The 25,603-nt window shown below is 50.7% G+C and overlaps 2 protein-coding genes across 2 annotated transcripts in view; both read right to left on the reverse strand.

The window, feature by feature from the left end:
• Positions 1 to 25,603, reverse strand: part of LOC137154825 (zinc finger protein 585A-like) — a 100,346-nt gene that overhangs the window by 19,045 nt on the left and 55,698 nt on the right. Inside the window, exon 4 of the mRNA XM_067550677.1 lies at positions 2,176 to 3,124. Within this exon, the coding sequence (XP_067406778.1) occupies positions 2,176 to 3,124 (949 nt within the window). The remainder of the gene's footprint in view (positions 1 to 2,175; positions 3,125 to 25,603) is intronic.
• LOC137154824 (uncharacterized) lies at positions 11,874 to 20,994 on the reverse strand. The gene is made up of 5 exons (XM_067550676.1): positions 20,603 to 20,994; positions 19,114 to 19,185; positions 15,465 to 15,818; positions 13,990 to 14,274; positions 11,874 to 12,577 (listed from the first exon to the last, which is right to left on the reverse strand). The coding sequence occupies exons 1-5, from the start codon at positions 20,856 to 20,858 to the stop codon at positions 12,321 to 12,323; spliced, it is 1,224 nt and encodes a 407-aa protein (XP_067406777.1). The 5' UTR covers positions 20,859 to 20,994; the 3' UTR covers positions 11,874 to 12,320.

Consider the following 25,603-nt stretch of genomic DNA (forward strand, 5'->3'; position numbering starts at 1 on the left):
GCTGAGATGCTCACCCACCTGCTAGCCCACCCCTCCTGCAGTGCCTCCTCCTTGGCTACTGCAACTGCATCTATTCTGTGCGGGCAGCCCACAGTGAACGACCTCGACCGCTCGACCGCGTGCCTGCAGCAGCTCCCCCTCCCAGCCAGGCTCCGGGTCTGACTCTGAGTCTCCAGCCCCAGGCAGCGGATGAGTCCCTACTCCCCCTCGGGAGAGCCAGGGAGGCTGGGTGGGGGTAGTGGTGGCTCTGACTGGGCAGGAGCCCAGGCAGAAGCTGGGCAGGCAGGCAGGGGCCAAAGTCCCATCGCCACCTGCTGGCTAGGGGAGCCATGTGGACGGGATGGAGGGAGGACGCTGCCAGACCCGACCCCTGGCCCCCCTGGCAGAATTCGAGTGGGCGGGGGCAAAAGCGGCAAGCCCCACCACTGCCAGCTGACTGGAGAAGCCATGGGGCAGGGGGGTGCCTGACCTGACCTCTGGTCTCCCCGGGGCCTCAGGGGTGGGGTGGAGTGGAGTGGGGCGGGTCCTCGGGGGGGGCAGGGTAGGATACCCCCGGACAAAACCAAAAGTCAGGACCTGTACCCCCCAGCCAGCCAATCCCCACTCTGGAGCTGGATGGGAACCAGGCCCCAGCCAGTCCTCCCAAACTCTGCCTCCCCCCAGACCTGCAGTCCTTCAATGCGGTTCCCCCCACACAGGCGCTGCCCAGGCCAGGGTGTCATTGTTTATTTGAGTTGTGGTGGGGCCTACAGGCCAGGTGCCCATTGTGCGTATGAACACAGAACAAAGAGAGAGCATCTGCTCCAAAGAGCTCACAGTCTTCGGGGGCAACATCAACCCTGGATCAGGCCAGGGGCCCATCTAGCTTGATGCCCCAGCTCTGACCATGTCCAGGAGCAGCCAGTTCAGAGGGAGGAGCATGGGGCCTGCAATGGGCCATTGTGGGAGGAGCTGGTTTGCTCCCAGTCCGAGTTTTGCTCCTGGCCTGAGGCCAGGGTGTCAGGCTGTGAAGACAGGCCGGAAGTGATTAGTGAATGTTCCCGCTTCCCACCTGGGTGCTGAAGCCCAGCTCCTCTGTGAGTGTGAACCGCCCTCTTTCTGTCTGCCCCCAGTCCCTTCACTGAGACGTGTTCAGTTCTTGGACTCGGAAACATCAGGTGGCAATGAGTTCCACAGGGCATGGCAAAGGGCATTTCCTTTCACTGGCTGGCAACGGGTTGTCTTTTGTCAACATCCTGTTTGAAGTGTGGACACCAGGACAGGACACAGGATCCAGGACTGGTCTCCCCAGTGCCGCATGCAGCAGTAACACCCCTTCTCTGCTCTGGCTCCATATTTCCCGGCTCATACAACCCAGGATCAAGTTACCCTCTTAATCACTGCGTTGCATAGTGGAATTGCCTACATTCTTTTCAGGGTCTCTGCTTCTCAGGGTACAGCCCCCATTCTGCAGGTGTGGCCTGTGTTCCTTGGTCCGAGATAGACGACCTTGCATTTGGCTGTATTAAAACGCACCTCGTTCAAATGACTCCAACTGACCCTGATTGCTCATAGACTTTAAGGCGACAAGGGACCGTCATGATCATCTAGTCTGACCTCCTGCACAGTGCAGGCCACAGAACCCTATCCCCCACCCTGTAACTGACCTCTAACCTCTGGCTGAGTTACTGACATCCTCAAATCTTGATTTAAAGACTTCAGGTTATAAAGAATCCACCATGTACTCTCGTGCAAACCAGCATGTGCCCCACGCTGCAGAGGAGGGTGAAGAAAACCCAGGGCCTCTGCCAGTCTGACTTGGGGGAAAATTCCCTCCTGACCCCAAATATGGTGAAGAGTTAGACCGTGAGCATGTGGGCGAGATCCACAAGCCTGCCCTGACCCCACTGTTGTTCACCCTTCACCGCCAACCTTTGTGCCACTGGCAAGCTTTGTGCTGATGTGTGCGATACGTGTGCAGACTTCATATTTTACTTCACTTGACCCTCCTGCTCCCGCACTCGGCTCCTTCCTAATCCCCCACCCCACCGCCAAACTCTCCATCTAGGCCCTAGGTCCCTGCCCCAAAGCCCATTCCCAGCTTCCCAGTGCCCACACCAATCTGACCCCTCTCCTCTGCACCCGCCCCACCATCCCTCTGCCCCTCTTGATCCTTGCCATGAGCCAGCTGCTAGCCCGTGTGAGTCCTCTGGTGTCTGATCAGCGCCGAGCTCTGGCGGAAGCTCTTTCCACACTGGGTGCATTTGAAGGGCTTCTCCCCAGTGTGGGTCCTCAGGTGGGTGCTGAGAGCTGAGCTGTGCTGGAAGCTTTTCCCGCACTGGCGGCAGCTGTGCGGCCTCTGCTGGCTGTGAGTCCTCTGGTGCCTGCCAAGGGCAGCGCGGAGCCGGAAGGCTTTCCCGCAAGCCGCGCACCGGTGGGGTGTCTCCTCCCCGTGGGCACTGCTCTGGTGGTTCAGGAGCTCGGCGCTGGCACCGAAGCCAGCCCCGCAGTCGGGGCACTTGTGGGCCAGGGCCCCGACATCATGGGCCTGCCGGTGAGTGAGGAGATCAGAGCTGACGCTGAAGGCTTTGCTGCACTGTCCGCACTTGTAGGGCTTGTCTCCGGCGTGGACCCGCTGGTGGATGAGGAACCCTGAGTTCTGGGTGAAGCCTTTGCCACACTGGTGGCAGCGGTAGGGTTTCTCGCCGGTGTGGGTGCGCCAGTGCGCTGTCAGGGTGGAGCTCATGCCAAAGCGCTTGCCGCACACCGTGCACTGAAAGGGGCGCTCCCCGGTGTGGGTGCGCCGGTGAGCCACCAGGTCGGAGCGCTGGGTGAAGGCCTTGCCGCAGTCGGGGCAGGGGAAGGGGCGCTCGCCGGTGTGGGTGCGCCGGTGTGTGGCGATGTGGGAGCGCCGGGCAAAGCCTTTCCCGCACTGGGGGCAGCGGTGGGGCTTGTGGCCAGCGTGGCCGCGCAGGTGGGCGGCCAGGTTGGAGGAGTCGGTGAAACCCCGGCCACAGTCTGGGCAGCGGTAGGGGCGCTCGCCGGTGTGGGTGCCCTGGTGCTTCACCAGGTTGGAGCTGCGGCTGAAGCTCTTGCCGCACTCGCTGCACCGGAAGGGCCTCTCCCCGGTGTGCATGCGCCGGTGCTGCGCCAGGTGCGAGCTCCAGACGAAGCTCTTCCCGCACTCGGGGCATGTCTTCCGCCCCGCGCTCCCTGCACCATGTGTTCCATCCATCTCGGACCTGTGCCGGCCCTCGGACATCTCCCGCGACAACGCTTCATGCTGCCAGAGACTCCCTTCCTCGTCCCTGCGTAGCATCTCAGCACCTACGGGAAGGAAATGGGAGACAATGAACAACTGGGAGAGGGGGATCCTGGGAAAGAAAGAGATCACCTTGAGCAGGCACAGCGACTGAGATCGAGGTCATGCTGGGAACTGCACAGACACACAGCGATTGAGATCGGGGCCCTGTCACCCTGGGGGCTGCATAGACACACGGTGACCATAAAAATCATAGGAGATTAGGAGCAAGGTAACCTCAGAGAGCACAACCGCATTAAGTTAGGATCTTTAAAATACAGAGGCAGAGCAAGATCTAATGGCGGGGAGCTGAAGGGAGACAAACACAGGAATTAGGAGCCTGTGTTGACCAGGGAGGAGAATTCACCACTGGAACAGCTGCCCTAGGGACGGGGTGGATTCTCCCTCACCAGGCATCTGTCAGTGGAGATGGGGTGTCTCTCTCAAAGCTCCGCTCTAGCTCAGCCAGGAGTCACTGGGCCGGAGGCGGGAAGCACTGGGGGAGCTTCTCTGACCTGAGTTAGGCAGGAGGCCAGGCTGAATGGGCACAATGGGCCCCACTGTCCCTGACAGCTATGAAACTCTGTCATTATGCCATGGAAAGATTTTGTCCTTGTTGCCAACTTCCTGCATATAGAGATCTCCTGCTAGTGAGATTAAACAGGGCGGGAGTGAAATCTCTCCTCCCATGTAGTCTTTGCGCTCTGCTCCCCGCAGAGAAGTGGGAGGCACAGGGCTGGAGCTCCTGCCAGAAGTGAGTGAAGGTCAGTACAGTGCGTGCAAGCCATGGCCAGCAGGGAGTAAATGCTCCTATTACAATGAAAAACTAGTTCCACATAAAAACGTTCCTTTCACGGCTTCCAGTCTGCAGCGTTTTCTGTTGCTTCAAGATTCTTGGCCCCAGATGTCCATCACGGTCCTTAGCGACTTCTTTCGTCCACTGAAAAGCTGGGTGTTTCACACACATAAAAATCACTGGGGCCTGATAACCCGCTTCCCAGGCAATTTCAGCTGTGGGCAGTGGATGTTTTGAAAGGGCACATCTCCTGTTACTTCGTTAAAAGCAATTTATTTCAAGAGAGTCGCTGATTTTTTCCCCCACAAAAACCACTAAGAAGCTATAGGAAAACCCTGTCATTTGGAAACCAAGTTCTATGGGATGCTAGTAAACGTGCTGGGATGGGACAGAACTGGGGCTGTGGCAGGAAGCAGCTCACCCCCACCCCACTGGGATATTTACATGGCTCAGAGATGCTCTCTGAGCTTCTTCAATTCATCCCTCACCTCGATGGATTGCTGGCGGCCCATCCGTGTCCTCAGAGCCCTGGAGATCCGGGACGCACGGTGCTTCCATCCAGGAGCTGCTTCTGGGTTTGGGAATCAGGAATCCTGCCCCTGTGAGTAAGGGCAGAGCTAGCGGGAGATTTTCTCCTGGTGCTGAAATTTGTCAACTCCGGAAAGTTCTCAGGAAAAAACCCTTGAATTATTTTGCCAAACATGCAGGTGTGTGTATGTGTGATGCGCACATGGGGCGGAGTGGGGGGCGGGGGGGAGACTTTGCACAAAACCAGTTTCTTTTCGTTCTAAAATGTCCACGGAAAACAAGCCCCTAAACTGCAGCCAGCTCTAGTTAACAGACAGCAAACAGGGAGCAGAAAAAGCTCCTCCTGGCTTCAGAAAGGTTCAGGCATGCTCTGTTGTTTAGGATTCCAGGTTACATGTACGGCAAGGAGTGGGGTTTGCACAGGCCCTTGAGAATGATTACATACACACACACACACACACACACACCTGGCATTGCTTGCACAATCACCAAGAGCACCCCAGAGGGTGACTGGCTAAACCTCACTAGAGCAGAGAGGTGCACAACCCCTACAATGGCAAGCACTGACGCCCAGCTGCTACCCCTTCTCTAACCCACCAGACCCCACTCCTCTCCCAGAGTGGGGGACGGAACCCAAGAGTCTTGATTCCCCGCACCCGGTTGCAGAGGGCACAAATGCACTCCCAGGCGGCACCAGGGGATGCTCAGAGCTGGTTCTCGAGACCCCATAGCCCCCAGGCCCCACTGTGGCAGTCACAGTGCCCTGGCCTGTGGGGGAATGGGAGGGGGAGGCACAATGAGGAGGACTCGGAGACAGGAACTTGCACTGCATGACTGAGAAGTACAGAAGTGCATCCTGTGCTGACGAGACTGAGCGAGAGAGAAACACCAGCTTTGCCTCTCAAAGCCAGAGCCATCTAGTGGCTCCAGTCCTAGAACCGCACCCCCAATGCACCTGCCAGACAGACAGGGGCACCCACCAGCAAAACCAAAAGTCAGCATCCCAGGGATTCAGAGACTCTACAGTAAGAAGGAACCACCATGACCATCCAGGCTGTCCTTGCTGCACACAGGGACCATAGAACCTCTCTGAGAAGTTGGATTAAGGCAGAAAAAAAGAGAAAATTAATGAAATGTTGAAAACTGGGGGGGCCAAATTCAGATCTTAGTTGCACTAGTATCGATCCAGAGTGATTCTCCAGAAACCAATGGCGGCAGGGACAAAATCAGGTCTCAGTTCCAGTGGTGTCAATCTGAAGACTCTTCTGAAGTCAGTGCTGGGAGGGCCAATTTCTGATTTGCGTGACTCCCGGGTATATCTGGAATGAGTCCCCTGAAGTCAGTGGAGTTCGGTTGGATTCTGATCTCAGTGACCCTGGTGTAAATCCAGAGTGACCACTAAGCTTCAGCAAGCCACTGAATCTCTCTCTACCTCACTTTTCCCTTTTGTAAAATGGGGATCATCACATTTCCCTGCCTCATACGTGTTTCGTGAGGATAAATACAGTAACGATATTGAGGTTCTCAGATACTAGGAGCAATGAGAGTACTGAAGAGAGATGGATCTCAGCCAGGGGACACATGTATGTGTCCCCCACTAAACTTCGGTTACACAAGTACCCATTATAATTCCATTTTACTGCGAGAATAGTGGGCATTGACAGCAGAACTTCCACCTGTGGCTAATAAGAGATAAGATAAATATGCAAATCTGGACAATACTGGATGCCTGTATCTTGATTTGCTCCAGTTTGAAATAAAGGCACCAAACTGTAATAAAGCTGCTCAAACTAAAAATAAATCTTCATGTTTATAAGAGGACAATTTGAGGGTTAACTAAGCCCTGGTCTACACTGACCTGGGAGTTACGCAAGCTATGCAGAATAGCTTGCGTAACTCCCGTCGACTGCTGTGCTTCCTTTCTGCACACCGTCTTCACTGCACTGCGCCAACGGGAAACGTGTTCCCGTCAACGCAGCGCTACACTACTTGAGGGGGTAGTTTTACTGTGTCGACTTCCTGATCGATTGAGCGGGTCTTCACTGACCGCTCAATCGATCCAGAAAGATCGATCTGGCGGCGGCGACTTTGCCACCGTCAGTATAGACATGCCCTAAGACTCCTCATAAATCTAAACACAATCTTATTGTTACATCAATATAGCGAATGCCATTCAAACAACAACAACAAAAGTAGTGCCAAACAAACAGATTTCTTCAGTAGCAAATGGTGCACAGGCCACAGATCCTATGCATTTAAAGCATATGCTGCTGAGATGACATTAATGTCACACCGCCCGGAGCTGAACAAGCAGCAGTTCTTGAAACAGGCTGGCCGCCTTCTCTTTGTGCTTAGTTCCTTGCTGCACTTAGTAAAAGCAGGCCTGTGAGCATCAGCTACCAGGGCAGAGACCTGCACCTCCCCTCTAGTATGGCTGTCTGCCTCTGCGTCTGGCTGAACTAACTGAAGAGTTTGATGCCTTTTTTCTTTATATGTGGAAGTGGAATTTCCCCCTCCGTCCCCACACAAACACTCCCTCCTGAGCATGTGCTGAGGGTTCATAAACATTTTCCTCTGTTAACCTGCTTATCCCAGCATACAGCTGCTCCACTCTTCTGGTAGGGAAAAAAACAACAAAATTGACTACTGTTGTTGAAAAGAAAGCATGACAGAGACTCGGGTTACATTTACTTGGACATACAACAAGTCAGTCTATGTGTGTGCACGATGGGAAAAGCAGAATATCCTGCCAGAGGCCACTTCAGGCTTGGTGAGTGTGCCTGTGATGTCTTACTGTAAACATGAGCAAGGGAAAACCACTTTTTGTTCCAAATGTCCATTCTTGTCTTGCATGTTGTGCAGTATAGGCCCTTGAACTCCCAGCTCTCACATCTAACACATTTCCCCCTCAAGAGTTACATATAAACCCAGCCCTCAAGAATACATAAACCACTGGTTTAATTCAATGTACCCCAAAGATACTTGCAATTAATACAATCAGGTCTTCCAAGGCTATGGCAGAAAATTGCCATATCTGTCACACAGTGTATTTAGAGTGTGATCTCTTCACTCTGTGTATGTACAGCACCAGGCATGATGGAGCCCAGATGTTGTAAAATAAAATTGATGGCAATTTCACAATGGGTAGTTCTTTGGAACCAAAACAGGAAAATATTTCATTCAAAAAATGCCAAATCTAGCCACTTTGAATCTTTGGGGGGGAAAAAAAATCTCATTTTTTGGTAACTGCAAAATGCAGCAAAATCAACACGAATCATTTCATTTTTCCTAAATCTACTTTGTTTTTTGCCAGAACAGTTTGCCCAGCTCTAATAATAATTCTCCCTTTGTCTAAGTGGTCTATTTATAGTGTAAGCCCTCCAGAACAGGGACAGTGTCTTAAGTACTGAGCATGGGACAATGGAGCTGAAGTCCTAGGCACTACCATAGAAATAACAATGAGCCCTATGTGTACTATAGCTGTAATTGGGGAAGCAACATCGATGGTGATTTTCCTAGTGTAGACACAGCATGGGGCTAAGTCTACACTGCGGGGTAGTGTGGATGGGTGTGAGTTGCAGAGCGCGCTGAAGTGTTGTGCTGTAACTGCTCTGTATGGACACTGCTGGAGCAAACTACAGCTCCATTCAAACAGGACTACGTTAATGCAAACGAGGTAGTTTTTACTTTGCAGTGGCCACACGGAGAGCAGCTGGCGCGCAACTCTTTGGTGCGCTCTGCAATTCACACCCCTTATTCCACACTGCCACACAAACTAGAAAAGCCCTTAGTTAACAACATGTGAGAGCAGCACAATGTCACTCAGTTATAATTCCCAGAGTCATGGCAATCGAAAATAACCAGAAGAGTAGGGATGGCATATTGTATTCCAAAAGTGGGAATTAGTACAGCCAAAAGAACGTCTGATTATGTAGCTGTCATGGCAGCTGAACTAGTAGCAATAATGCTAGCATTAAACTGAATCTGGAATGTATGCCCAGCAGCAGTCAGTTTTTTGGATTCAATCTCAGGCTTCATGGTGATAAAAAAGGGTGTCTCAATATGTAGAAGTGATTTAATCAATGAAGTTATATGTCTAACAACAGAGTTACTACAGATTGGGATACACGTAGCATTAGCTTGGATCCCAGTGCTTATTGGGATAACAGGGAACAAAATGGCCAACAAAGCAGCTAAAAATATGTAAGAAATGGAAAAAGCCTGGTACAGAAAAATGTAAAGGAGGAATGGCAAAAAGCTTTCACTAATGAAAAAAGAGGAAGATGATTATCTGAACTGTGCCTTAGAGTTGAGGATTACGACATACTTCGGGGCTGGGTAGGGCGAAGGAAGTGTTTTTGTTTAGCACACGAACTGTCCGTTATGGCTTCAACAAAAATCTTTTTCAGATAAATAGACACAAAGATGGACTACGTGCGCCCTGTAAGGTGGAAGAAACAATCCATCACCTTTTAAGGGTATGTAAGGGCTTTGATAAAGAAAGGGAAAAGCTTTTCAAGGTGGTTACAGACCCTTCTGCCCCTGCTGCCCCCCCAATCCTATCTCCTATAATCCTTGCCCCCTTCCCACTATGCTCCATCAGTGCCTATCTGCCCTCAGACCCTGACCCTCCCACAGCTCCTCTTCCCTTCCCCCTCTGTGTTTCCTCCCAGCTATCATTTCCCTCCCACACACACTCCTACCAACCCTCTGGCTCCTGCAACCCCGTCTCCTCCTATTCCTCCCCCGACCCCGCAGTCCAAGTCAGGCTGCTTCATGATACCAATGCCTGTTTTACATAGCATTTCTCATCAGTAGATCTCAAAGCACTTCCCACCCAATGGTCAGTGTATTTAGCCTCACAGCCCCTTTGGGAGGCAGGGCTGTGCCATTATCCCCATCGTGCAGATAGGGACTTAGGCTTGGTCTACACTGCCGGTGAAATTCGGTGGCAGTTGACAGGAGATACACAACCTATGTAGAGTAGCTTGCGTGTCTCCCATCGATTTCCTAACTTCTGCTTACCGCGGCGTCTCCGCTATGCTGCGCCGACGGGAAATGTCCTCCCGTCGATGCAGCGTTAATCTTTCTGCAGGGGTGGATTAACACTGTTGACTTCCGGATCGCTTGAGTGGCTCTCCGCTGCCGCTCATTCGATCCCGCAGAATCGGTCCGGTGGCACCGCCATCAATATAGACATACTTTCAGGCACAGAGAGGCTACGTGATTTGATCTAAGTCACACAGGCAGTCCATAGCACAGCCAGCGAATGAACCTGGGTCCCCTATGGCCTAAGCCAGTGCCTTAACCCCTGTGCCTGGGCACCAGCGGCGGGGTGCTGGGAACACTGGCGAGACAATCATCCGGCTCTCAGTTCTGGTGTCAAGGATGCAGCAGCCAAGAGGAGTAATTGCAGAGAAAGTCTGGCTCAGTCACTGCAGCCCTGGCCTGGAGCACAGAATCATAGAAATGTAGGGTTGGAAGGGACCTTGACAGGTCATCAAGGCAGGGTTAAGACCTAGACCATCCCTGTCTAATGTGTCCTTAAAAACCTTCATTTATGGGGATTCTACAATCTCCCTAGGGAACTTGTTCTAGTGCTTACTTATCCATAGCATTAGAAAGTGTTTCCTAAATGCCCCTTGCTGCAAACTCCTTCTTGTCCTACCCAGGGTGGACATGGAGAATGATTGCTCACTGGCCTCACAATAGCAACCTTTGATATATTTGAAGGCTGTTATCATATCCACCCTCAGTCTTATGTACTCAAAGACTAAATGTGTCCAGTTCTTTCAACCTTCCCTCCTAGGCCAGGTTTTCTAAATCTTTGACCATTTATGCTGCTCTCCTCTAGACCCTCTCTAATTTGTCCACACCTTTCCTAAAGTGTGGCCCCTAGAATTGGACACAGTACTCCAGCTGAGGCTTCATGTCTTACATACAACACCCCTGTTAATGCACCACATCTGCCTTTTCCACAACAGCATCACACTGTTGACCCCTTTCAGTTGGTTATCCACTGTAACCTCCAGACCCTTTTCGGCAGTATGGCTGCCGAGCCAGTCATTCCCCAGTTGGTATTTGTGCACATCCCATCACTCAGGGAAGCGCAGTCCAGTCACGTGTAGGAGCTGTGTGGGGTTGGAGCATGTTCAATGCAGATGCAGTGGTTGGAGAATTTAGCAGCCGTTAACAAGTCTCCACTGAGCATATGTGACCTGAGCCGTTTTGTAAATCCAGTCCACCAAAAAAAAAAAAAAAAAAAAATCAAAGTTTTTCATTTCAGAAACATGGAAATGCTTCATTTTTCTTTTTCGGTTCAGTCTAAACTTTTCGCCGCAATCCACACGAATTCACAAATAGCTTCAGGGCGACCCAAACTGCATCTTTCAGTGAAAAAAAGCTATTTGTGCAAACAAGTTCACCCAGCATGATTCATCACTTGCACGCCAAGCTCCACTGCATCTGTGAAGCCCCATTCACCCAGGGGGAATTAACAGATACACCATATGGGGGTAGATGGAGGAAAGTAAAACCCCGGACTGGATTCCTTCCCCCCACAGCCTGTATTTCACTCCCTTTCCCTTCCCAAATGCTGAGTCTGACATGCTGGGATCAGCTTCCGTCCAAGGCACTTCCCCTGGAGTCCTGCCCCATAGGCTTCTAGAGGAGATGAGATCAGCCCCACCTAATGTCCCCAAATCCTTGGAAAGAGACACTTCCTCCTATGTAAAGATGAGCCTCCCCATGCTCTTGTCTGTGCCCTTCACATTTTGGGGTTAGAGGGTATGTTTACATGGCATCTGGGAGCGACCCTCCCCTCCCGGGTCCACAGACTTCCATTAGAGGGCTCGTGGTAGCATGCTAAAAAATAGCTGTGTAGACATGGTTTTGATGCTGCGGCGCGGGTTCTCATGCCTGGCTCCACACATGCCAGGTCAAGAGCCAGCGCAAGCTGCAATGGCTGCACAGCTAGTTACAGCGTGCTGCCCTGATGAGCCCAGCTTGCACAAGTGCAGAGACCCCAGCTCACTCCCAGCTGCACTGTTGACATAACCCTAAGGGGCATCCACTGGGGCTGGGTAAGTTTGGCTCGGGGTTCAGCCCCTAGTTATCGCAGACAGTGTCCTCACCCTCCAGCCCAGCCGCTGCTGATTCCTCCCGCCCCCCAAAACCCTCATTGCTACCATGACTGGTACCCATGAGTGACTGCCTGACTCTCAGACAGGTATCATCTTTTTAATTTAAATACAAAGGTAAAAAAGTTGTTCTTAGTTAAAACAATAAGAATAAGAATAAGACTCAGTCCCTATTGGGTTCACATGAGAATTACACTGGTTCCCCTTTCAGAAGGCTGGGTGACGGGCAGCCTCCTCCCCTGACATGTTCCTGAGAGGTCGGTGCAAGTGATAAGAATGGGGATGAGGCAAATGAACTACAACTCCCATAAGGCACCATGGCAACATATCCAAATCGAAATATTTCCGGTTTTGGCTAAAATATTTTTGATTTGGGTGTTTGGTTTTTCAACACTTTTTTTTCTCAGAAAACGTGATTTTCCACTAAAAAATAATTTCAAGGATGAATTTTCACACAGCTCTAGTCTTAAACAGTTGTGACATCTTTGGGAATACAGGGAAGAGCCAGAAATGGGCTTCCCTTCCTGGAACAGACACTGGATGCAAAGGGAAAGCATGGGGGGAGGGTTCATTCCATTCATTTCCCCTCCAGATCTTCGACAAGGTACTTGTATTTGTCCTTCAGTGCCTCGTAGAGCTGATCCTTGCAGTACCTGTTCCAGCTCGGCATGAACTCGTACAGCTTCCGCATTTTCATTGGATTGGTTCTCTCAGCTCTAATCATCTCGTATTGCTCATTGTCCAACACATTGTCCAGTAGCTTATCCAGGATGCCATCGACCAGGGTTACTCGCTGGATGAGCTGCTCTCGGTGCTGGTCGACAAAGTGCATCTCTGAGGAGAGAAAGAAGAACACAAGAGAGTAAAGAAATGGTCTGTATCACGCTCTCTGCTATCTACTGGACTTTGATTATCTACACCGTCTGTTACTTACTCTGTTATCTACCTGGTCTATTAGCTACTCCATTATCCGCGCATTCTATTTGATTATCCACACAGTCTATTAGCTACTCCACGAGATCTATATAATAATCCACATGGTCTGTTAACTACTTTATTATCCACAGAGTCTACTCGCTATTCCATTATCCACATGATCTATTTGATTTTCCACACAGTCTAGTCCCTGTATTTAGTCACGTCTCTATCCAGTTACCTGCCTGTTAATCATCTGCCCATCTTGATTAACTACCCAAATGCCGGTATTGCCATTGCCTCTTGCACTGGCTTGGTGCTTAGTCCCTAGCTATTGACCACCCTCAGGGGCCCTCTGTACTCATCTGAGGCTTCAGTGCTCTGTGACCAATCAGATTTTCTCTGCTCTGTGACCTCTCTCCCATGCATAATCCGGTTTCCCTTGTCATCCAAAACCAATCCCAACCCCTCCAGCTAAGCCCTGTCTCCCCTTCCCTCTACAACTTCATTCAATGTGCCACCAACAACCGCCCCGCCAGCTCCACACCAATTCCCTCCTCTAATTTGGCTTCCACCATCACCAAGGTCTCTGGCCCCCTCTTCCAAGCCCAGCTTCGGGGCTTTAACCCCATCCTCATCCTTGATTTCTCCACTGCTTCAGACACCATCCATCATACCCCTTTGTCCTATCTCAGGTTCTATGACTCCCTCTTCTGCTGACTTCCCTCCTACCTCTCTGGTTGCTCCAGTGATTAATCCGGTGGATCTCCTCCCCCACCACTCCCACTTGTCTCTGAGAGTTCCCCAGGGATTCCTCCTTTGCCCCCTCTTTTTCTCCCTGCTCTGAGCTGTTCCCATGGCTTTGGCTGCTATCTTCATGCCTGTGACTCTCAAATCTTCGCTCTTGTTCCCAATCCAACCCAATCTTCCTCTCAATCCTGTCTCTCTGAAGCCTTCTCCTCGATATCTCACTACCTGTTCACAGATCTTCCCTGCCAAGCCCTTTGTTCCCTCTTTCTATTGACAGCCACACTAGCGTCCTTCAAACCCACAGCCAAGATTTGGGTCAGATCCAAAGCTGGGAAGGGTGTGTTTTCATCACTGGGTTTAGATTTGGCCTAAGATGCTGGTAGGAAATCAAGGGCGAGCCACTGGCAAAACTCTGGCACTGTGGAATCTGACATCACCCTGATCTGGCCTTTAACCCCAAACTGCAGCCTATCCCTGAGCTGAACACACACTCCTGGGCCTATCTACCTCTCACCTCCACCCTCCATTCAGCTCTCTTCAATGTGATATAAAGACACTGCCCATCTAACCTTGTCACTCACCTTTTCTACTAGCTGTGTGTCCTCTGTCTTCCTCGGAAATGGGGGTAACTTCCCTGGAGTTGGAAGTAACTTCTTTGGAATCGGAGGCAACTTCTCTGGAAACAGGAGTAACTTCCCTAGAATCGGGGGCAACTTCTCTGGAAACAGGAGTAACTTCCCTGGAATCAGGGGCAACTTCTTTGGCAACAGGAGCAACTTCCCTGGAATCGGGGGTAACTTCTTTGGAAACAGGAGTAACTTCCCTGGGGTTGGGGGTAACTTTCCTGGAGTCAGGAGTAGCTACACCTGTTCAGAGACCCCAGAAAGCAGAGTTAGAGACCAGGAGATGACATTACAGAAGCTATTTCATCAGGCAAGGTTAGATTAACAATCCTTTCTTCTTGTAACGGATGCCTCATGGGGTATAGAGGTGACAGGCTCAGCAAACCCATATGTTTGTGTTGTTACTTGTCCCTATGCCCTAGCTAAAGATGGCCATCACATTTCTTTTGGAAAAACATAATCCTTTTAGTTTTTTTTTAAATTTCAGGTCCTTGCTTCCCAATTTTTTTTCTGGAAGGACTTTAGTCTGGACTTTTGTTCTCATCCCAGCTGAGCAGCACTTTAGAAGGTCCCAGGAAAAGTCAGGACTTGATACTATTGTTCATTATTTTGCTTAGGAACCCCACGCATGGATCAAGACCCCTTGCACTAGACATTGTACAAACACAGAACAAGAAGATGGCCTCTGCCCCAAAGATCATGGACCTAGGGGTCTGATCCAGGCAGCAGGGAGAGGGTAGGATACTGGGCTAGATGGGCCCATTGGTTTGATCCAAGGAAGTGTGGAGGGGGTGGGATACTATGCAAGGTATCCCATCTTCATTGGTTGGATCTGGAGCGGCAGTTCCTATGTCCCATCATTTTACTCCAGGAGAGCTCGATGGCTCTCTAGACCCCATCATGGATCTCTGTTGGGGAGGGAAAGGGAAACTAGCCCTCTCTGCTCAGCCCCACGTGGTGTCTGCTGAATCCACCAAGGGAGCCACTGACCCCGTGCAACACTCTGCATCATGCACAGAGAGGACTTCCAACTGCTCGGAGTCAGGCCTCTCCGTGGCAGAGGACGCTGGAGAAAGTGACAGAGAGAGAGGAGTGGGGGGTATTCCCACAGAGCCGATCCTATCTCAGGGCTAACGTGGGAGGAAACTACTGATAGGAGGCTTCATCCTGCAAAATCTCACTGGAATATCACTGGGCACAGCGCTTCCTGCTGGGAGAAGCCTCACTGAAGTGACCGGGATTGCTCACAGCTCCCCGCAATAGAAGCTCAAAGGTGAGTGACTATTTCCAAGCTACTAAATGCTACGGTGACTAGTGCCTGAAATATGGTCCAGACCAGCAAGCTGGGGTCTATGAGATGGCCCGGCCAGCTGGGGGCTGGGGAGATGGACAGACCGACCAGCGTAGCTCCACCCCGTTAAACTCAGACTGACCTCTGACCTCCAGCTTCCTGGTGCGCCTCTCAATGGGAGTCTGCAGGGCCACATGTCCCACCCGGCAGATGAATTCCGCCCCTTGGTCTCTCTGCACCGATGGGGTGAAGAACAGCGTCATCATCTGTTGGTAGGTCTCTCCATCTTGGGCGCAGGTCTCGTTGGGGATGATGGTGTAATCAGTGGAGTCCTCGATGGGCCTGGCCACACTGTCCCTGCTCTCCTTCCTGAGCCAGGTCACCGTTAGCTCCTGGGGGAAATACCCCGCGATAAAGCAGCTCAGGGCCACCTGGCTGCCCTCCATCAGCGGCTGAGACTGGAATATTTCTGACACCTCCGGCCTCCGCATGGCAACTGAGAAGTCAAACATATAGAGAGCAGGGCCGGATTAACCTTTTGTGGGCCCAGTGCCAAACATATTTGTGGGCCTCCATGGGACACTACAGCAGGAGCACAGAACCCGTTCTTTGCCTCTTTCCCTGCCCCCACCCTATCTCTTCCTCTCCAAGGCCTCACTGCATTTTTTCCTCCCCCTTCCCTGTTGCTCAGTCCTCTCCACTTCCCTTTCCCTCGCCCCAGGGGTTTAAGCAAAGTGAATGAAGTCACTGTATGCTTTATAGGTCCATAAACTTCCATTCTGACAAACAAGAACATTTAATCATGTGGACCAACTATCCACTTCCACGAAATGCAGACATAAATATGCATGAAACTTTTCCCCATAAATGATCCTAGTTGGGCCCTTCATAACCCCATACAATTTTTGATCACTCAGTGCATGGCACTTTCTAAAGCCTGACCTCAATTTCATTTATTTCTAAATAATCTGATAAATAAGAGTAGTGTTTAATTTCTTTGGCATACAAAAATCAAAGACTTCTGGACATGGTGACAAACTCTACATAATAGTAAAATTATCAAACAAAGCTATATTGTATATACACCAGAGCAGAATTAAAATTAAAATCCTTGAGATTTCAATATCTGCGCAGAGGATAAAATGCTCAACTTCCAGTAATGACAATAGAAAAGTCATGTCTAATGCTCTTCTCACTGTGCTGAAGACAATGGGCTTTTTATTTTATTTATTTATTTATTTATTGCCTCCATCTGTCACTATTCCTTAATTTCTACTTTGGGATCTGCTAATTCTGAAAACATTGCGAGAAGACAAAATACCTCAGCATTTTGCCAGGTTGCACATTGTGCTAGCTATATAAAAGGAACCTTTAAGATACAAAAATAGAATGACCGTGACAAAGAATTCCTTTATGAATTCGCCGTTGCAATTTCAATCTGCATTTCGGTCAAGTGGAGGCCCAGTTCAGCAAGAGGAAATTAGCTGTTCAAGGAAGCTCAGCTAACACTAGCTGAAACTGCAGCATTCTGAATTTATGACGGTAATTCCTGACATGTACCTTGAATGGGTTGTGTTTACATTTACTCTTTCTTGCAATTGGATTGCATAAATTGCTATGCAAACAGGAAATAATGTTTTCAAATAGACTCTTTGGCCCATTTATCTATAGCGCTATGATCTGCCAGAAGACTGGAAAAAAACTTTATTAAAATGTGAATGTCAGCTCCCTTGGGCATGCAACTCAGTACTAGCTTTGCTGACTCATACAAAGATCTACGCTTGGGAACATTAATTTTCTTAGAGGGGCCGGGGACAAGAGCACAGCAGGGCGGGGGGGTTGGTCCTCAAGCGAGACATGGGCTGGGGGCAAGCACACTGGGTGGGGAGTGGCGGACAGGATCCCCCCCAGGATAGCACAGAGCTGGTACCTACTTCCCCACTGACCACCCTCTTTGCGCCCAGCCCTAGGCCGCCGCGTTCTTCCTGCTCCACCGGAGTTACCCGCAAAGGGTGGAGTCTGTCCCTCTCCCACTGGGCCTCTCCCCGGCACGTTTCCAGATCGCTCAGCCACTCTCCCTGGCAGCCAGGTCCGGGCAGGGAGCCTAGGGGGTGGGACGGAGCCACTTCCCATGCCAGCTTAAGGTGGCTGCTCCGGGTCGCTGCTCTGTGCAGCACGGTGGCTGCCTGTGAGAGGCTGGCTGTGGAGGTGGCGGCAGCAGGCCACCCCCTGCCTGGCCTGGCTGCCTGGGACAGGGGTCAAGCAAGGCGGAAACGTGCCATTGCAGGAAGGGGACTCCAGCTCAATCGGCCCCTGTCCCCAGCAGCTGGGCCCGCCGCTACCTCCCCAGCCAGGCTCTTGTAGGCTGCTGCCATGCAGCGACCAGGAGCAGCCAGCAAGGGAAGCAGCTGGCCCCACCCCTTTTGCTCCCTGTCTGGGCCCGGCTGCCAGGGACTGGGGCCGAGCGTGCTGGGGGGCAGGCACAGTGAAGAAGGACAGAGTCCCTTTCCCTTCCCCCACGGCAGGCCAAGCAGATAGGTGGGGACACGGAAGAGGCCAAGTGGGAGCGAGGCCTTGGGGCGGAGTGAGGCAGGGCCATGGTCCAGGCACCAAGGCTCCTTCTGAGTGTGGGCCTGGGGCCATGGTACCACTGTAAACCTGGCACTGACAGAAAGAGAGGGAAGGAGAAATCTTCCCTCGGATGGGGACTTCCATCTGAAGCATCTGCTAATGGCCACTGTTGGAGTTGGACTATTGGACTAGCTGGGCCCGTTAGTCTGATCCAGAGTGGCAGGGAGGGGGCAGGATACCAGGCTAGATGGGCCCATCGGTGAGATCTGGAGTGACAGTTCCTATGTCCCATCATTACATGCCGGGAGAGTTTGACGTTTCTGGATCCGATGCGGATCTCTGTTGGGGAGAAGGGAACCCAGCCCTCTCTGCTCGGCCGCACACTGTGCCTACTTAATTCACCAAGGCAGGGCTTAAATTCAGCCAGAGCTGTCCGGAGCAGAGCTCCAGTAAATATTTTCCCTTGACTCCAGCCTGATGCTATTGGTTCCCAACCAGGGATCCCGGCCCTCTTGGGAGAGGTTGGGAGAGCTGGTTTGAGGGGGTCCGTGGGGCCCTCTGGTGCTGAAGCCCCGAGCCCTGGATGCCTTCCACGGGGTTGAAGCCCTGAGCCCAGAAGAGAGGGGGACCGGAGGGGCTACGGGAAATAGTCCATGAGAATTTAAGCCCTGCACCAAGGAAACCACTGACCTGTGTGTCCCTCTGCATTGTCCAGAGGGAGAATTTCTAACTGCTCAGAGTCAGGACTCTCTGTGGGAGGGAACTCTGGAGCACACGAGACAGAGAAAACGTCAATGCTGCAGAACAAATTGCATCTCAGAGCTGGAAGGCGTGGAGCCCACTCCCATTGAGCCTTCTGCCCCAAACACTTGCCATAGTGTCCCCAGGCACAGAGCTTCCTGCCCGAAGGCACTTACTTCTCAGTAATGTAATATCCACTACATAGGAAAAAATCTTCACCTGGCCTCTTTCTACAGGAGCCAGTGAAGAGTACAAACAAAGGGGTACCTGCTCTGCAGTTCACCACCAGTGCATGGGACAAGGAAATGGGGGTGACAGTCCCCCTAGATTTCTGAGCCAAAGCTGCCCAAGTGTCTCCGAGACTGGGATTTGGAAAGAGAATGCTCTGTCCCAGGCTGGGGGGAAAGGAATCCAGCCCTGGGCAGGACAATCCTCCTTTCAGCACCTTTCACACGCTTCTTGATCTGCATCCCACTCACCTGCTTCTCCAGCTGTGGCACCGGCAGGAAGGAGCTCGCTCTGTGCAGCAGTGTCTCCAGATTCAGGGGGCACTGGAGACAAAAGGGAGGGCAATCAATCTCGAGACCTGTGTTCAGCTCACAGAAGGGGACAGCATACACCCCACACGCTCCCTCCTCCTCCCATATACACATAGAAGACAAACTAGTTCTTATAGGCCAGAACAGGAGTGCGAGTGAGTGAGATATTGGAATGGGGGAGAGCTGGGGAAAAGGGAAGGATCAATAATTGCAGAGAAACAGGGGTTCAGAGGCTAAAGCAGGTGCTTCTGCCTCTCAGGTAGATTTGCTCCTTGACCTTCTAAATATCACGTTTTCTTTCGAGTGAATGCTGAACAGACCTGCTACAAATGGGGCTGCAGGGGAGGTCTGGTCCAGGGAACAGGATGGAAGGAGGAAAGATATGGCAATGGAAACAGGTCCACTGGGAAGGAATAGGGTCCATGCTGGTGCAGTCTGCAAGGGCTGCGTGGACACCAGTCATGGAGCAATTAATAATTTAAAAGAAAAAGTAAAGGGAAGTCCCCATTTAAAAAAAAACAACTTTGTTAACCTGCAGTTGGGGTGGAGATATTCTCTCACTTACTTTACCTAACACATCCCACAGAGCACTTTCAGCCCCATGAGAAGGGTTTCTCCAGGAACCTCTCTTCATGGGGTTGACAGCGGGACCCTAGCTGCCTGGGACTGAAAAAAATCATGAGATTTCAGAGTTCTATCGCAAGATCATGAGTGAGGCTTAATTCTACTTCGAAATCACGTCTCTCGCGATGAATCCGCAAGCATTGGTATGTCTGCACCTGCTGGGAGGCCCAGCCATGGACCGGCACCCCACTGCGCCAGGTGCTGTGCAAACCCAGAACAAAAAAGAGACTCCCTACCCCAAAGAGTGCACAATCAATGTGAGCTGGGGGGTAGGGGGGGAAGGGTAGTCCAAGGGGTTTAGTTAGTTTTGCTTGGCAAAGTGATGCTAAAGGAATAACACTGTATTCCCTTTCCTGCGTGTGTGTGTTGGGGGGAAGGCCTCAGAGAGTTTTGCCAATAGATCAACAACGTTGCTTTTTACGCATGAGCTGGGGGCAGGGGGGGGGGGGCAGTGTCTCACCTGGTGTAAATGGTCCCTACCTCTGCTGCAGCGGCTGACTCACACCAGTTCAGGATGTGGTCCCACTGTATTTGAATAGGAGCAGGGGAGCTGCAAGGGTGGGGAGGAGGGGCTGGGAGGGAAGAAGAGTGAAACTGAAAGCAGTTTGGCGCAGCAGGAGAGAAACCTGAGCCAGGAAAAGAATGAACAAATAAGGCAGATTGGAGGGGAGAAGGGGGGTTTGTTTCTAGCTCCCACAGACTCCTGCTGAGGGCGAGAGAGGGATTTCTCCCTGGCTGGGCTGGGCACAGAAAGAAGAGGGCAGGTTGCGGATGGGGTCTGATCTCTCCCGAGCCCCGCGGGTACCGTCTGTGCCGAGTCTCTCCGGCAGGTCTCTGCTGCGCTCGACGTCTGGCTGCACCTTCGTGGTCACCTCCACCCAGTCGAGGTCAAACCCGGTCTCGTTAACAGCTGGGGCAGCCGGGGCAGCCAGCTTCTCACCGGGGAGGAGCTTCTCCCCCTCCCTCAGCAGACACTTTTGAACCCGTTTGGAGACTCTCCTCAGCTCTTTCTCCCCCTTCTCTTCCAAGGGCTCCAAGAGCTTTTTCAGGAGCTGCGCCATGCCGGCCGGGACCGAAGGGAGTTAGGCGCCTGCTTCCTGTCTGTGCTGAGGGCGAAGTGGAAAGGGTTTCAACATCTGGCTCCCGTCCTGGCCGGAGATCTCTTTGCCCCACCCCTTGGGCATTTCCCGCTCTCGTCACTTTCTTCTGCTCTCCCAGATCGCTTGTTTTGTTCTCCGGATGTAGAAATCCAGTACATTTGTGCTGAGGCAGCCGGGGCGGGGGCTGAGCCCCGGCCCCTCTAAGCATGCCTTGTCAACTGTGGAAATTAAAAACGCCTTGAGCCCCACCCCCCGCCCCCGCCCCTCTTTCATTGCAAATTAAGCACGGTAGAAATATCAAATTCAATCAATGATGCCAAATTCATGGTAGCACCAAATTCCTGGTGCCACCAACTCCAAATTCACAGAGCCACCAAAAGCAGCGTCACCCCCCCACCCCCAAATTCAGTATAGCCAAATTCATGTCTGTTGCCAGCTCCAGATTCCACAAATAAAAATCATGTCTCAGGCCCCCAAGAGGTCATGAGATCCGCTTTAAAACCAATCACGAGATTTTTAAAATATAATACCTTTGAGGGTCTCTCTACTCCCCTTCCATGGTTTGAGCCTTTGTGGTGGGTTACATTTTCCAACTCTTTGTCCCATCCACGTGGGCTAGGGTTGGACTCTGTTTTCCAAGTGACAGCCACGAGTCTCACATAACCCCCTGACTCTGGGAGCTGGGGCTTTAAGAAAAAACACCCAACTTCATGAAACTCTCAATCAAATCATCAGAGTTAGTGACACTGTCAAGCTAAGACTAGCCGGAGGCTCAGAAATCTGGAGATTATGTACAAATGACTTAATGCTTTGATTTGCATGTCTGTATGTACACACCCATTTGCATGGATGAGTGGTCAGATTACTAGAGCCTAAGCCTGACAAGGCTGCAGCATGGAACGAGCACTGGGGAGCCATCTAGATGATCATAATGGTCCCTTCTGGTCTTAGACAGCTCCTGATCTCTGCGCTGCTCCCGACTGGCTCTGACCTCTTCTGAGGCTGCTGCCTGGGGAAGTTTGGTGGCTCCTTGAGGCTCTGCCACTGGCTGCTCATTGTCCTTGGTTGGGTGGAGGGCAGCTGTGGCCAGGTTGCTGGGCTCTGGTGCAGGGTGCTGCTTGCCAAGGTCTAGGAGGGGGCAAATGGCTACTTCCTGCCATTAGCTAGGTGGGGAAGCCCTGGCTGGGCTGCTTCCAGCTCTGGCTGCCCTGAGGCAGGTCAGGCTGGCAGTGGCTGGGGTGTAGGGGCTCAGGCTGTGCCTGGCTGGGGGCAAGGGTTGGCTCTACCGGCTGGTCCCTGGTTACAGCTCTCAGGCCCAGTGTTGCTCTCACCAAATTTCAGCTCCTCGGAGGAGCTGCTCAGGCAGGAGCTAAAACTGGCAGTGACTGAAACAAGATCCCCCGTCACCTTGTGCTCCCTGCCACCACCACACTGCCAACGTGTAGGAGCCAGAGCCTTCGGGCCTCTGACAGGGAGATGTAATATAGGGCTGTGCTGCACGTATGAGGTTTGAGCCCTGCTAAGGTCCCTATACTTTTCTGATGCCTTGGGAGAACTAATGTTGACCAGGAAACACAGGTGCCTGTCTAGATCATCATAGACTTCAACATCACCAGGGATCCTAGTTTTCCATGATAAACCACCCCCCCAAATTCTCCAATAATAAAGCATAAAAATCCATGTTTTTCCGCAGTTAAAATGAAACACTGTACTTTGGTTTCCCTAACCACAGTACACCCATTGAACACAATGTTTTTATTGATCTATTTACAATTTTAAAGCAAGTTCGAAGCCTCTTGTTTTCATTTCTTTTCATTCTGTTTATGTTTAGTGCTTTCCATTTATTCTACAATTATCTGTTTTCAAATGTAGTCTACAGCCTTGCTGCTTACTGCACAGAAGGGCGCACTGCCATCCATGTGAAATTTGTCCTTGCCAAAGTCAGTGACTCGGGTTTTAGGGGTGGTTTTTAAAGTTTTCATAACTTTAATTAGGCACGTCTGGAGGCTGAAGTAAAATTTCAGATCCCTTAAATCACGAACTTGCCGTTGAATAACCTCTATGCGCTGGAAGCAGTTTATTGGAGTATGTTTAGCTATGTGAATTTAAAGTGCATACAAAAATCAACCACAACTGGGGGAGTCTGCGCGCATTGAAAATGTGACACTGGAACTTTCAGTAACATTTATTTAATAGTTAATATCTGTTTTTATTTTTTCACAAAATGTAAAAACAAAAGGTTCTCTGTAAAAATGCAAATTCGGTGTTTTTCCACATTTTTTCGTGGCGAACGGATTTCTACAGTCCCTGGATATCACACAGCTTACAGTGCTGGCCTTTGTGTTGGCGGTCTTTCTCCATGTCCTGACATCTCTCACACAGCATCTTGGGACATCTCAGGTTTGTGCCCTCCATACATTCTGTGCTCAGGCAGAGTCAGCAGCTGTGCTGGCAAATGTGGCTTTTCTTAGGGTTATACGTAGCGTAGCAAAGGTCACAGAAATACCTTGCCCTATACAGAGTCTTCACATCCAGGACACCATTGTAATGATTATCATGCAAGAGGATAAACACTGTTTTAGTGACTGAAACCCCCCATTTCTCATGGGCCTTTCTCATCCGTCTACCAGCTCTGTGATGCTAAACGTCTTATCAGATAGTACCACTACCAGGCTTCCTTGAGTTACTGCTTACCCGGTGTCCTGGTTTCAATTTAGGGAAATATGGTCACTCTACCTAATACCTGGTTAAATTCCAGAGAAATTAGAACAGCTGCAAGATCATTCCCTGAATATTATATTTTGGGCTTCAAGTGGAGTAGTATTGTGCATGCACAAGCTTTGCTCTGAGTATCCCCAGGCAAGGACATTCTGAACTGAACTGACATTTTTTGATAATTAAGTAATTTATCTCCATGTCTAAATTCTACTTAGAATTGTTCTGGTTGAACTGACACAACTGACCTGTGAGTCCATAGTTCCCTGCCAGTAGCAAAATCACCCACCCAGACTGGGATAGAACTAAGATAAAAGTTTGTCTTGGTAATAAGGGTGTGATAAGATTTTGAATGACCCAAACTGATTAATTATTTCTTGAAAATTGTTAACATCCCATGGTGAGCTTAATTTTTGACACTATCAAACCATAAACCAGCTTTATTTTGCATTCTGTCATTTTTTACCTACTTTAAAAGCTATTTGGGTTAATAAATCTAACAAATGTACAATAACAATATTGCCACCCCCACGCATTTAAAAATCATGACTCAGACTACTGAAAAATCGTGGGATTTTCTGAAAGAATAAAAGAGTGTGTGTGTATGTGTGTGTGCATGTATGCACGCGCACTCCTGGGCAGGAAGTTATTTGGTTTCTGATTTTTGACGCTTTTAGGGGAAGCCGCCAGCCCCAAAATGAGCATGAGCTTTTAAGTGTCAAAATCCAGCCTTGAACACACAGGCAGACATATGCCTTTCCCCTGCTGCAGCAGACCAAGCTGAGGGAACTGTCACCGACCCCTCCATCTCCCAGCCCCAGAGCCCCCATAACACTGAAATCAGCCTCCTTCACCCCTCATTCTTCTGCAGGCTCCTTTTACAAGGCCTCCTTGCTTTTCACAGTCCCTGCGTCCTCACAGTGTCCTGTCTAGCCCCCGCTGCTGGAGCCATAGCATGGCAGCCATTTTGCCTGTGAGCCTGGCTTCTGTCACATTGAAGACAGTGGGAGATACCAGCCATCTTTATTAGGGGCAGCCTCATCTGCACATGCAGATGGGCTGCTGGCTTCAGCCCCACAGACAGTAAGGGAAGGCGGAGGCTGTCATAGATCAAGGCAACTGTTCCTGTGTTCCCCTCAGTGTCCCACCAAAGCCACCCACTTTCACCTTTTCAGGCTTGGTCCCCCAGCCGCCACATCTCTTGGGTGCAGACATATGTCTCTCTCCCTCCTCACCAGTGTTTTCAGATTGCACAGTGATCGCCTGCCTACACGGTAAGTTCCCCCGCAAGCCAGAGGGCCTAAAAGGCCAGCATCTGTGTCACACTGGCTGGATTGAGGAGGAGGGGGGGGGGCATTTATTATGTTATTTAACATCAATATGTCAAAATCATAATAATTCATATGAGATATGCCATGTCAGGTACTGTTAGAAAGGCTGTAATGTGCTAAGTAAGATGATAATGTTTATGTTCATGTGTTATATGTGTAATGTAAGTTATGGATATGGTTGCTATATCTGTATTTCAAATTGTGCTGTGTCTGGGCAACACCCCAGACAGGATGGTTGCAGCACTAGCCTGCTTAATGACCCATTAAGGAAACTCACAAGTACAATGGCCCAGGGTGAGAAGCCAGGGATATACCTGATAAGTCACCAGGACTTACTCATGTGACTCTGGACTCCATTTTATTCCTGTAAATTTCCACAAGCAGCGTGGCAAAGCCGAAAGGACATAAAAGGCAGCTGCACCACATCCATTTTGTCTTTTGTCTCCAGCCTACCTCTGGATCAACTCATCTACAACTGAACTGAACTGAAGCTGTGAAACAAAGGACTGAGACCCATCCAGGTACTGGATGTACACCAGAGGGACTATACAAACTCCACAATTCTTCTAGAAACCTGATGAATATGGACTTTCAAATCATTTGTATGGATCTGATTGCTTTAATCCTTTAACACTTCTCTTATCGCTTGTTTCTTTCTTT

The sequence above is a fragment of the Emydura macquarii genome, unplaced genomic scaffold (genome assembly GCF_026122565.2).
Source record: "Emydura macquarii macquarii isolate MOO-44397 ecotype Brisbane River unplaced genomic scaffold, CSIRO-AGI_Emac_v2 contig_1305, whole genome shotgun sequence".
In the NCBI taxonomy this organism is placed as follows: domain Eukaryota; kingdom Metazoa; phylum Chordata; order Testudines; family Chelidae; genus Emydura; species Emydura macquarii.

Bases quoted from the DNA above. Each gene is read 5' to 3' on its own strand.
- LOC137154824 (XM_067550676.1), bottom strand. From the start codon at position 20,858: ATGGCGCAGCTCCTGAAAAAGCTCTTGGAGCCCTTGGAAGAGAAGGGG. The intron at 19,186-20,602 runs GTACCCGCGGGG...TTTTGTCTCCAG, and splicing joins GGAGAGACTCGGCACAGACG to TGCCCCCTGAATCTGGAGAC. The intron at 12,578-13,989 runs GTGAGTGACAAG...TTCTCTCCTCAG, and splicing joins ACACACAGCTAGTAGAAAAG to AGATGCACTTTGTCGACCAG.